General features: G+C 39.3%; 1 protein-coding gene across 1 annotated transcript in view; it reads left to right on the top strand.

Annotated features, from left to right (window-relative positions):
* Positions 1 to 12,969, top strand: part of Iqgap2 (IQ motif containing GTPase activating protein 2) — a 325,046-nt gene that overhangs the window by 154,014 nt on the left and 158,063 nt on the right. The window contains exons 4-5 of the mRNA XM_008855997.2: positions 656 to 733; positions 5,365 to 5,441. Of these exons, the coding sequence (XP_008854219.1) occupies positions 656 to 733; positions 5,365 to 5,441 (155 nt within the window). The remainder of the gene's footprint in view (positions 1 to 655; positions 734 to 5,364; positions 5,442 to 12,969) is intronic.

Raw genomic sequence — 12,969 nt, 5'->3', positions numbered from 1 at the left:
GTTTGTGTGTGTGTGTGTGTGTGTGTGTGTGTGTGTGTGTATCATACAGAACATCCCAAACCATCTTATTCAACTATACACCCACTTCCCAGGTGGCACCATCCCATAGCCTCCCTCCCCCTAGAACCTTTATACTCTGATATCCCTGCTACTGTCTGCTGTGTTGTTGGCACCCGCAGCCATTCCCCACTACTTGTCCATCTGGTGAATCTAGTCAGCCTATCTAGAGGTCTTTGTTTTAGGAAGGTCAGCTGTTCCTCATCTAGCAACAATCAGTTGTCAATACTCCTTTAGATAAGATTGGGGTCTGTTGTTCATTTTCCTAATTCTATGCTGGGTTACTACCTGGAAGTCCCTTGAGCCACCCTGGCCAACAACTCAGAAGAAGGTATCTCCTACCTGGCATTGTTGCTTGTTATGTAGCCTTTAGCTATATATATGGACTCTCAAAAAATTATCCTTTACTCTTTGGTTATACTTTCCTTTTGGGTGTTTAAGGCCATACAGTTGGCCTAGATAAACCAATTTATTTTTACCCTTAAGGTCGTTTGAGGATCTGTTCCTCAGGGGTCACATGGGCTTGGGAGGAGCCCCTGGCTCTCACTTTTTATGTAATCTTATATTTCCTTCTTTCTTTCTCCTATCCTCACATTAGAAATCCGGCCTTCATTTTCGACACACAGATAATACTGTCCAATGGTTAAGAGCCATGGAGGCCATCGGGCTACCCAAGGTAAGCTTTCATATAATGGATCCTAAACTCGGAAGATAAAAAGGCAGTGCCCAGTACCTTATTATGAAATGTGTTTTGGCATGCTGAGAAATATTAATGCAGGCTTGAGAAATCTGACAACCAAATAAAACTGTGGAAAGGCTTGTATAAGATATATATGACAGGAATTCATAGTGAAGTGGGGGCATAGCTTGAGAACAGGCAAGAGACAGTGTATATATATTAAACAAGATCAGAAGCAGCTTTAGCCAATCATTAAGATAGTCAACTTGCTTTTTATTTAAGTTTTAAAAGATTTATTTATTTTATGTGTATGAGTTTTTTGTCTGGTTTATGAGTGCACCACGTGCATGCAGTGCCCAAAAAGTCCAGAAGAGGGTGTTGGATCCCCCTGGAACTGGAGTTATAAATTGTTATCAGCTACTGCATGGGTGCTGGGAACCAAACCAGGGTCCTCTGGAAGAGCAATACTGCTCTTAACTTCTGAGCAGTCTCTCAAACCCCTCAGTTTTCTTTTTATAAATCAGTGTACTTTTTGTAATTTTATTTATTTATTTAATGTGTATGTGTGGGTGAGCACATGCATGGTGCAGGTTCAAGGGAATGCCCATGCCAGGGTGTATGTGTGGAGGTGAGAGGAAAATTTTGGGGAGTCAGTTCTTGCATTCTACCTTGTTGAAGCAAGGTCTTTTATATATATATATAGAGAGAGAGAGAGAGAGAGAGAGTGTTATGTCTGCATGTAGGTAAGTGCACCCTTGTCGTGCAATGCCCACGGAGGACAGAAGAGGCTGTCAGATCCCCTGGAACTGGGTTATGGACAGTTGTTAGCTGCCATGTGGGTACTGGGATTCGAACCCGGATCTTCTGCAAGAACAGTCAGTGTGCTTAACTGCCGAGCCATCTCTCCAGCCCTGAAGCAAGGTCTTTCTTGTTTCTGAGGCTCTCTGCAGACTCCAGGCTACCTGGTCTGTGAGCTTCCAGACAATTCTCCTGTCTCCTCCTCCCATCTCAGTGTAAGAGTGCTGGGATTACAGATGTGTGCCACTGCATCTGGCCTCTTATGTGGTTTCTGGAGATCAGATCCTAGTCATCAGGTTTGCAAAGCTAGCACTTTTATCTGATAAGCCATTTCCCTGGCCTATATATTTATTTTTATAAGTATTGTAAATCATAATGTCACTTTATATTTTAAAGGTTAGGGGCTTGTAGCTCTTACTCCTGAAATAGATCTCCCAAATAAAATCAGTAAGTATTCAGCACATGTTAAATTCAAACAGATAAGAAATAGACACATAGGGGAAATGAGGAAATTGCATTTGGTGAAAACTCTAGAGCTACTTCTTATTTTGAAAGAATTATAGAATTACAGGAACTTGCAGAAATAGCATATCTCTATGTATCCTTCAGCTTCCCTCAATACTGACATTTTATAAATGCAGTTAATACAATATTAGATTGAAATTGGAGTGTTTGGGGGGCATGTTTTCTTGTTTGTTTGTTTTTCAAGGTCTCTATATAGCTCAGGGTGGCCTGGGCTTCACTGGCTCAGACGTTCTAATACTCGCACCTCAGCCTTCTACATGCTGGGATTACTGGCATGAACCAGCTGCCATTAGGATGTGAGTGTAAACTAGGCCACTGGTCTTACTCAGTTTTTACTATTTTCAAGTGTATTAGTTTGCAAAAGCATGAGCTTGCTGTCCTCTACAAATGCATTTCTGTGCTCCCCACCATAATACAGATACAGTCACCATAGAGAAACAGACTTTTACTTTGTATCCCTCCCCAAGTTGTCCCTGGCAGCCATCATTACCATTTTGTCATTTTGAGAATGATGTATTATTGGAATCACATGGTAAGGAACCTTTGGGATTGACTTTTTTCCACTAAATATGTTGTAGAAGAGATCTGTCACATCTACTCATTTGTGTCAATGGCTCAGTCCTTTGCATTGCTTAGTACGTATAGCCTCTTTAAAGAAATGATTGAGAGGCCCATCTTGAGAACAAGAGGATAAACTGACTTGCAAAGAACTGTAGTGTTGTCTTATCACACCAGGTTTGCTATTTAAAAAATACCCATCACATGGGCTTGGATGTAGCTCAGTGGGATGTACTGGTAGAGCACTGGCCTAGCATGTGAGATCCTGGGTTTGAGTCCCCAAAACACTACAACACAACGCAAGACTAATATACATCACAAATGCATGTTTTCAATACCTTTGTGCTCATGGCTGTTTTATCTCAGTCTCATTTTCCTCAAAGTCATCAACATTTAATTCATTCTTCCATTTTCAATCTGACTAGTCCCTTAGAACATTAAATGTTGCTCCTTTCTGAACACTTACTGTCGCCACACAGAATTCATGAATTATGACTTAGAAAGTTCTAATTTCTATTTTGGATAATTTCATGGTACATGATAAGATTTGATTTAAAGCTTTTCAAATTATGTGTTTAGTGGGCCAAACATGATCTATATGGTAGATTCTATTTTTACATTGACTTTCATCATGAAGTCTTTAACAGACTACATTGCAAGAGCAAAAACTGACAGTGCGCAAGCTGACTTCCTATGCAACTGCTGTGAATTCCTTCATTTATTGATATTAAATGCTCATTCTGTGCTTGGCATCATGTGAAGTGCTGGAGATGTACATGCAACAGTCTGATGAACTCTGACTTGATCCCATCTTCTCAGTACATTAAGGCCGAGATTTTCCAGGAGAAATATAAATATAGACGAAGGTTTCTGTGTGAGAGAAAAGGGTTGGGGAGAGTTGGCCAACAATACTTGAAGTGTGAGGTGATAGCTGGTGGTGTTCTATGCTTTAAACCTGGCCACAGTCTTCTGAATCAAGGGGCCTCTTCTCACTGACACCTTGACAGCAAATGTGTCACAAGAAAACTGGAAAGGGCTTGGAGACTTCCCAGGCTGTAGACATCTAAGTGCATAAACAACTACAATACATTGTTAGCTTGAGAAATGTTTCTTTTCTCTGCTTTTTTTCAGTGTCCAATAGAAAAATTGCACTTGAGTATCAAGTACTACCATATGGTACATGATTTAATTTTGGTTTTATGTCAAGTTATATAAAATATTTACTGAAAGCAAGTGATACTGATGTGCTTATCTTAATATTAGGAGCTTGGAGCCCAATTACTCACTTTTTTTTTCATGCTCAGGAATAGAGAAGTTTGGTGCCCCACTCTGAAATCTGTTTCTTGTTAGGCTTTTAGTTCCAAACTTAGGAAAATGCAGTGTAGATATATTTAAAAGCCTTGCCCAGCATGGTGGCACATGCCTTTAATCCCAGCACTTGGGAGGCAGAGGCAAGCAGTTCTCTGTGAGATTGAGGCTAGTGTGGTTGACAAAATGACTTCCAGGCCAGCTGGGGCTACAGGGAGACCCTGTCTTAAAAACAAAACAAAAGTTTTTGCTCAGATCATCCAATCTAGTAATTCTGTATTTGATTGGTCATCCGGAAGAAGAATCAGATGCTCAGAAAATGCAGGGCTGATCATTGTAGTGATTTGGATGGAGTAAGAACTGGGAGCAAACATGCTCAGCCATGGGGAATGGTTAAGCCATGGTTCAAAATTGTGAAAGAATTATTTGCATTCATTAGATGTGATGTTTTTATGGAGTAATCGAAAGGATGGAAAATAATCATCTATTAAGTCTTTTAAGCAGCTTTATACTCTGTGTACTTTTGTTTTCACATATGGATTTTTTAAAAATCCAGATATTACATACAGAAAAGACAAGCAAAGCAATACCAGAATGCCAGTAGTTAGTAACAGTCTAGAAGATGGGATTACAGTTTTTCTTTTATACTTTATATACTTTCTAGACTTTATTTGGTAAGAATGTATCACTTTAAGCAGAAAAAAATATTTGCAAATGTATTAGTTCCTTTTCTGTTGGTGTGATAAAATACCATGTCCAAAGGAACTTATCACAGGAAGAGTTTATTTGAGCTTACAATTCCAGAGGAATCAGAGTCCATCAAGGCAGGGAGGCATGGTGGCAGGAGGTGACCTGAGCAGGAGCAGAAAGAGCAGAGTTCTCATCTTCAAGCAGGCTTGGGAAGCAGAGCTTAAGAACTCAGGCATGGCCACACCTCCTAAAGCCTCCCAAAACAGTACTACCAACTGGGGACAAAATGTTCAAATACTTGGAACCTATTGGGGACACTCTCATTCAAACCAGTCCAGCATATGTGTACATGGATTATATTATACATGTACTCAGGTTTACAGAAATATAAGTTTTTAACACTGTAATAAAGTGGCTATAAAAAGGTCCCCTTCTCAGGCTCATGAGACCTCTGGAAGTCACCAGAGTAGGAGCACAGAGTGGAGCACTGCAGCCCCATACTGCCCAGCCTTCTGGAAAGGCTGTTTGTAAATCTTACCACTGTCCTGTTAACCAAAGGGGCATGACATCCACCAGACAAGTGCTTAGGTGTGAAGACTGTTCTGCAGAACACCAGAAAGCAACCACTGGGAGAGTCCTCTACATTAACTAATTCTAGAACAGCAAATAAGCAGGGTATGATTGTGTGGGGAGTTAGATAATTACAAGAAGTGAAACATAGTAAATACATTGTCCCTTTTATTTTCCAGATATTTTATCCAGAAACAACAGATGTCTACGATCGGAAAAACATACCAAGAATGATCTATTGCATTCACGCACTAAGGTGGGAAAAAAAATTCAACTAACAGACTTCATAGGAAGAAGATTTAAATTAAGCTACAACTTCAGTTTTAAAAGATCTTAAGTGGCTTTAATAGTCTCAAGATCTTTTTAAAATTAGATTCAGTTTTGAATTTGCTGTATAGAATTGAAAATAATTGCTGTCCTTGAACCTAAAAAAAAATACTGTTCTGAAGTCTTTAATATAAATTCAAAGTATAAAACCAGAAAAATGAATAAAATACATACTTTAAATAGAGAATTTAAATTGAAGCCTCAAAGACCCAATAGCAATGTGCTACTGCATTCTTGAATTGGGGGGTAATTTGTAGCTAAAACATGTCAAATGAGCGACTCATTGTGATTTTGCTTTGATGATTCTTAAAATTATCAATGATTCAATCCATTGCTAATTCAAAGACTATCAATAAGTGATTTTTAGATGGTAACAAAGATAATTGTGAAAATCCAGTGTGTAGTTCTTGTATGCACACAGGTGAAGGTTGAAATACTTCATATGTAATGAAAATTTAAATTCCTTTTCTGACATCTGCCTTGTGTTTATATCACTAGAAGTCATTTTCCTGGCAGAATACTCTGCCTTGGGGTTTATATTAACTTCTTCCTGGCTCTTTTCTTCTGTAAAGGAAAAAGTCTCTGTAATAATTCATTACAAAGCTAGTCTTCTAGAGACTTTTGATTGTGTCATATGATTTGACTTTCCCCCAGCCAGCACTTTTGAGACTGCTGTAGAATATGACAGCTGGTGAAAATATAGACCAAATGGAGGTGGTTTTGCTGTGTGGGTTCTTTTGCTTTTTTAAATAAAAAAAAATACATTTATTTATTTAATGGGAGAGTAGGCAGTGAGCGCACATGCCACGGCACATGTGTAGAGCTTTAAGAACAATAGGCTTGGGTCTCTCCTTCCACCACATGAAAACCATGAATCCTATTCAAGTCATCAGACTTAGTAGTAAGTGGCTTTACCTGCTGAGCCATCTCATCAACCTCTTTCTCTTTTCTTCTTTTCTTTACTTTAAAAAAAAAAACAAAACAAAACAGGATCTTACTATGCAGCCCAGACTAACCTCAAACTCTCTGTCCTCCTGCATCAGTTTCCCAAGTACTGGGACTATAGGTATATGCCATTATGCCAGGCCTATATGTTTTTCTTATAATAACTTAGAACTTACAAAAATAGATTAACAAATAGAATAAGGTATAATTTCTAATGTGGTGAGGGAGATCCCAGCCCTAGGCCTGCCTCCTCCTAAGTGGCTAAAGGATCATTATACTGATAAGTTTCCTTAAAGCTCCATGTGTAAGCATTTATTCTGAGAAATACTTTCAACTGTGCTGCCTAGTGTTCTTCAGCAAATATTTGCCAAAGCTCAGGACAACCACTTAACACTGTAAGTTAGTATTTTTTTGTGACCTGCTAAGCCAGCCATCATTAAATCTCTGCATCACAGTGCTAATCTCCAAATCCATAGCATGCTCCTAGGCGACTTTGGTAAGCTTAAATTGATTTTCTGAAGTGGACACCTGGGCCATTAGTGTTCTCTGGCTTACAAAGGAATGGTGTGCTAAGTTCCTTTCTGGTGGTATCATTGCTCCTGAGAAGTTGCATAGAATGGCACACAGCTTCACAAATGTATGTTCAAGCCTTTAACAATGGCTCGAACAGTTTAGAAAACAAAGAACAAGCCATGTCTTGCTTATTATTGCCGCTTCTGTACAAATGATGATGCAATGGTCTGGGTTTATGATTCTCAGTCACTCATGGATGTTTGACATCCCAGAGAGGATGTGTATTGGGTCATGTCACTCCACATCTGACCACATTCTTCCATGGGAGAATTTCCTCACTTTTCTCTTTCCAGCATACTGTGTGTCTGCCTCTCAGGCAGGAGCTGAGGCTTTGCTGTGAAATTTTTTTCTGCTATGGTTTAGAATGTAGACAGTCACTCCCCAGAGGCTGGTATCCTGCTTTGTTGGTCAAGACACATTTGGAAGCTGTGGAGCAGAGTGTTTTAATGAGTGCTGTGAGCTTGCCCTCATAGTTAGAAGTGATGCTGGAACTGAGCAGACATGTCTTGGGCTGTGTTATCCTGGCTCTATCTCCCACAGCATGGCTATTGCAGAGTTGTCATTACCTGGCAGGAAATTAAGCAGGTCAGAGATTTTGATTATAGCTCAGGAGCTAGGAGGGAAGTCACTCCAGGGAGTTTTGCTTGCCAGACACTGCCTTCCTCCTGCCCCAGCCTGTGGACTTGACTCATCTACAAATTTAGCTTTTGTCCCTGACCAAACCTGTCTCTATCTCATGTGGGCTTAACAACCAAACATCCCCTGGGCCCTGCCCTTACTTTTCCTCCTGCCTGCCACTCCCCTCTTCATCTGAATTTTTACCCCAACCTCATTGCTTGTCATTAATTGATCCCTTACCAATTTAACTTGGAATTTTCAAGCTTGCCTAATTCAGAGAGACCTTCATGGTGGGTGGCCTCATCTTTTTCCAAGGAAAGATTTATCTTTTTTTCCTATTCAAAAAAAAAAAAAAAAAAAGAAGAAAATGCTCTTTTTAAGATATTAAAAAAAAAAAAAAAAAAAAGTAGCATATGCTCATTGTAAGGGGAAAAAAACCCTGGAAAATTTAGAAAGAATGTTAAAGGAAAGGCTAAAACACCCACTATCAAAACCACGCAAAAACCACTGTTACTATTTTTGTGGCTTTGGACTTAAAAATTGTATAGGGCATGTTTTCATTTCGTGGCTTCTTTTGGAGCGCTCTGAAGCCCATGCAATGAAAAGGAATCAGTTAGGAAACCTAGCTAAGTTCCTACACATTTTTTTTAATGTCTGGAGGCCTTTTTATGCACAAAGAAAAACACTGTGTGTGTGTGTGTGTGTGTGTGTGTGTGTGTGCGCGCGCGCATGCTCTGTTTATAAAAGACATAAACGACATCAAATAACTGTTAAATGTTTAAACAGTTATAAGATTGGATATGTCTAAATAATTCAAACAAGTATGTGATTGTTAAAACTGTGATTTCCTTCATTTACCTTCAGAGCAGATGAAGTGGCCAGATGCAGTTTTCAGGCTTACCACACTGAAAACTATTCTGAAAGATCCAGACCACAAGTTTCACTTGTGCCTTCATTATTTACATGCTAATTGTGACTTGCCCTCAGCTGCTATACCCAGAGGTCACATGATTTTAGCATCACCTGAAACAAAAGAGCACCCCTTCACGTTAGGTTTCTGGCTTTTTCCATATTGAACACAGCCCCGTTTGGGGCTCTTACTAAGTCAGAGCCTGGCCGTCAGCATCAAGCTAAACTTTACTTGTTAACTCAGTCATTTTTTTTTTTCATTCCTAGGTCCATGATTTTCAGGTAGATTTTCATTTACTGCATCTACCCCTCTCCCCATTACCCTACAGTGACTGACTTCCTCAGTTTCACTTGGCCAGTGTTATACCAACCCATTGTCCTGTCACAGTGATGTATTAGCCTGACCTATTAACATTATTAAAAACTTATGTACTCCTTCATTTTCTTCCTAAAATTACAGTTGGAATTTCTAGAAACTCCCATCTCCTAGGAGACAAGGGAGAGACATTTCAGTGTTCTTCCGCCTGCTGTTGATTTATCTTCTCAGATCGGATTCCTGGGTCCTCTCTGCTTGACTGTTCAGGGTGTACATTGGTGTTGGGTGCCTTTCCTTCTCCCTATTTCTGTCACCACCTGTGCTCTGCAGTCCCTTCTTACCTTGGGACACTTCCTATGTTTTGGGAGGGATTTTTTTGCTTACTCTGAGTTCCTGGTATTTATTGTTTCCTACAGTATATGTAGTATAAAAAAAGAACAAAATGCTTATGTTCTAGCAGCACTTCCCTTTTAAATAAAAATCAAAGCAAATAGTTGTGCATGAACTATTGTGTCTCTGCTATCAACTTTACTTTTGTACACTCTGTCCTATACTCTGCTGATCAGTTTTGAAGTCCTGGCATTTTAAGACTTAACCAAGATTGATATCTTCTTCATTGCTTGTGGCGTGGTCTCACTGAATAGCTCAGACTGAATTTGAACTCACAATGCTCCTACCTTAGCCGTCTGAGTGCTGGGATTACAGGCCTACACTACCATGTCTGGACGATACCTCCTGAAAAGACAAGATTGTTTCAGTTGGTCAGTTAGACCTGGTAACCCTTCTGTCCTTGTAGCACAGTCCTTGATATTCTTTGAAATATATTTGTCTTGTGGCCTTGTGGACACAATCAGGTCTTCTTGTCCTATTCTTAGTATTCCTGCTTTTAGATATAGAATCAACTGCTATCTGAGGAATCCCTTCAAAGTCATGTGTTTATGTTGATTTTTCTAGTTTAATATTATAGGGCACTGTGCGCTTTTTTTTTTAACTATGTCATTTATTGGACCATTAAAATTCTGCCTCAAGCTGAAGACCTGTGGGCTCCCCTGAGCGTAAGCAGTGAGGCTGCAGCAAATTCTGTAGCTGTGTTCAGCCACCTGGTTTTCAAGTACAGTGCCAATGCAAAAATGGCATGTGGTGGGGGCTTGCATTTGTGAGGAAGGTGGTAGCAGACTCACTTCTGATTGACCAGCTGGCTGTTCCAGGTCCCCTAACTACTGGGTGGAAAACTCCCCTCACAACTCTCCCACAGTCCCTACCTGGCTGACCAATGGAGGCATTGAACCTCTTGCTCCAGTATTAATACATAACCCTTATTGTAGTAATACTCCCTTCCCTTAGACTCCCTTTTCTCTCTAAGAAACTTATGATACTGAAAACCCCCTCCCAAATACTAGATTGATTGTAACTCTTATAATACACAATCTTGAATTTATAAATAAGGTTTCTAGAGATAGATTGTTGGCCTAAAAGACAGACTCCTATCTCAACTCTCAGGAGGGACCTCTGGAGATGGCAGTACTGGAGATTAAGGTGAGGGAGGCAGTTGCTCGTTCCCCATCTTTCAAATTTATCCTGTTCAGAATTCTTTCCGTGTTCTGGATGAATGCCCCTTTTCCTCCTCCTGACTGAATTACTATATGGATATGACTTTGTCTTACAAAATCCTAAGCTCTTTGAGCCTGTGAACCTTGTCCTGAAACCTACCACAGAAAATATACCATTGGTTTCAACTTGAAGACCCTAGAATTCATGTTTTTAGCTTTTGAGGAAGTTTAGCTGAACTAGTTCCCACAGGCAAGACTAACTCCAGAGTCCTTCGGTTTGGAGCCAGAAAATTAAGCATAGGACATTGGATTGTGGCATGATCGTTGTTATTGGTTCAGGAAACAATACCATTTCAGATGTGGAGCCAGTACCAGGAAGGTACTGAATGATTCTTAGTGCTAGGAAAGGAGGGAAAGTGCTATGGTAGGCCAGCAGTAAGTGTATGTAAAAGACACATTTTTTGCACATATGCTTTCCTTCAGCCTTCACAGCATGCTCATGTGGTAGATAGTGTCATTGGTCCCATTTTATAATGAACTGAAACACAAAGAGGGTGCCCAAAGTCAGAGTTAGAAATGAGGGAGTTGAGATTCAAAGCCAAGCTGTGTGATCATGAACTATTACCAATTGAGGCATCCACTGGCTTCAGAAGGAAGTCAGACATTCCCTGCTCTTAAGGAAAAAAAAAAAATTTAAGTGGTGTCAGGCTTAAACTTCACCACTGGCCTCTAAGCTACTACATTTGAAACACTTAAAGACTCATGGGAGTTGAAAGCCTAAGGACCTGGGGAAGTTATTTTAGTCCAGGCTGTTGATTCCACTGGGAGCTCACTTCTATGACTTGCTCAGGGCTTACCAGCCACCAGCCAGGAGCCTGGGCTTCTGATTGCAATCCTGGGGTCTCTCTAGCCTGCCATGAGGCTTTGATTTACAAATGCCCATCGCACATGGCATGGCTCCAGATGAGCTGCATTTGATGCAATGCAGAAACCCTGAAGTGAACCCAGGTCCTGCTTTTTAAGTTTGCATTTCATTACCACAGAACCTTTTAAAGTATATACTGAAAGTAGTAATAAAAGAAAAACCTAATCTTTCTTTTAACTTTCTTTTTTACTTCCCAGACTTCAGCTGATATTATTTGTACAACTAGCAGTTGGGTGCTAATGAGATTTAACTGCCTGGAGGTGACCCCTCTGATGCAGATCTGAATTAGAAGCACTGGTTATATTGTACCTTTCAGTATGAGAGGCTCCCTAGTGTACACACAGTGCTTTCTTGGCCGTAGGAAGTGCTGGTCACAATAAGTAAGTCCAGAGCCTCCTTTAAAATAACCCTAGTGTGTTGTGTTGGTTGTTAGTTACTAAAATGTATTTGATAAGTTCAATGTTGAAGAACTGGCTACAAGTAGTAGTTTTTTATAGTCAATGGATTTGTTTTTTAAGATTAAGACTGGATTTTCTATGAACCAAAGTCAAGAGGTTGCCTCATTAGAATTTAAATGTTTGGGAAAGAGCTCTGGAAGATTCTTTTTGATATAAGAATGCTAAATAAATAAAGTTTCTGAATACACATTTGTCCTTTGGAGTAATTTGCTTGGAAGCCTCTGTCACACAGAGATCCCACCCTGTGAGAAGTGATCTTTTTAAAACTTGACATGAAATTTCAATGTCAATGATAATAAATGTTGAAAATTAAAACTAAGTAAAATATATTTAATTTTTTAGTAAGTGATGTTTGGGAGCTATTTATAAGTGAGCTTTCTACAGGATCCATCATAGCAGTTTAAGAAAACCTCAGATTTACATTTAAAAGCAAATTTTCTTATCTAGCAAGCTAATTTCCTAGCACCACCTTGTGGTGACTTGTAGTTAATCCAGGATGTTTGCTTACTATGAAATTTATATCAGTATTTCTCTGTACAGTGGAGCTGTATTGGAAATAGCACCCAAATTCTTTTTCAGGAAAGGGGAAAATCAATATTTTTATTTATCATAAGCCATTTATTTTGTTGTCAATATATATATTGCTTCAAAAAATTTTTAAAGGGGGGCTAGAGATATAGCTCAGTAGTCAAGAGTACTGGCTGCTCTTGCAGAGGACCTGGGTTCTGTTCCTAGCACCCACATAGCAGTTAACAACTGTCCCTAATGTCCAAAGGATTCTTTCTGGCTTCTGCAGATATTTCATGACATGGATGCACTTACATACATGCAGGCAAAACACTCATACACATAAAATAAAAATCAATAAATCAGAAAATTAGAATATATATTTTTATTATGTGCTATTACATTTCAATAAAGCTAAAATGCAGAAAATAAAGGCTTTTATCTCAGTGGAAGAATATTTGCTAACAATTCTTAAAACAGATAAATCTCAAAAATACCATTTCGATTGAATTGAAAGTTCTTTTCAATTACTTCCCTCTATCTTTTGGAGTTGCACTTCTTGACCAACATTAATAAAACTACCTTCATTTTGAAGTTACTCATTCCCACAAATTTTGTTCCTCCTTCACCTATTCTCTGAACATGCCTGAAGGGCT

The sequence above is a fragment of the Nannospalax galili genome, unplaced genomic scaffold (assembly GCF_000622305.1).
Source record: "Nannospalax galili isolate Female #2095 unplaced genomic scaffold, S.galili_v1.0 scaffold907, whole genome shotgun sequence".
Classification (NCBI taxonomy): Eukaryota; Metazoa; Chordata; class Mammalia; order Rodentia; family Spalacidae; genus Nannospalax; species Nannospalax galili.
This window is presented reverse-complemented; position numbering and strand designations above follow the sequence as displayed.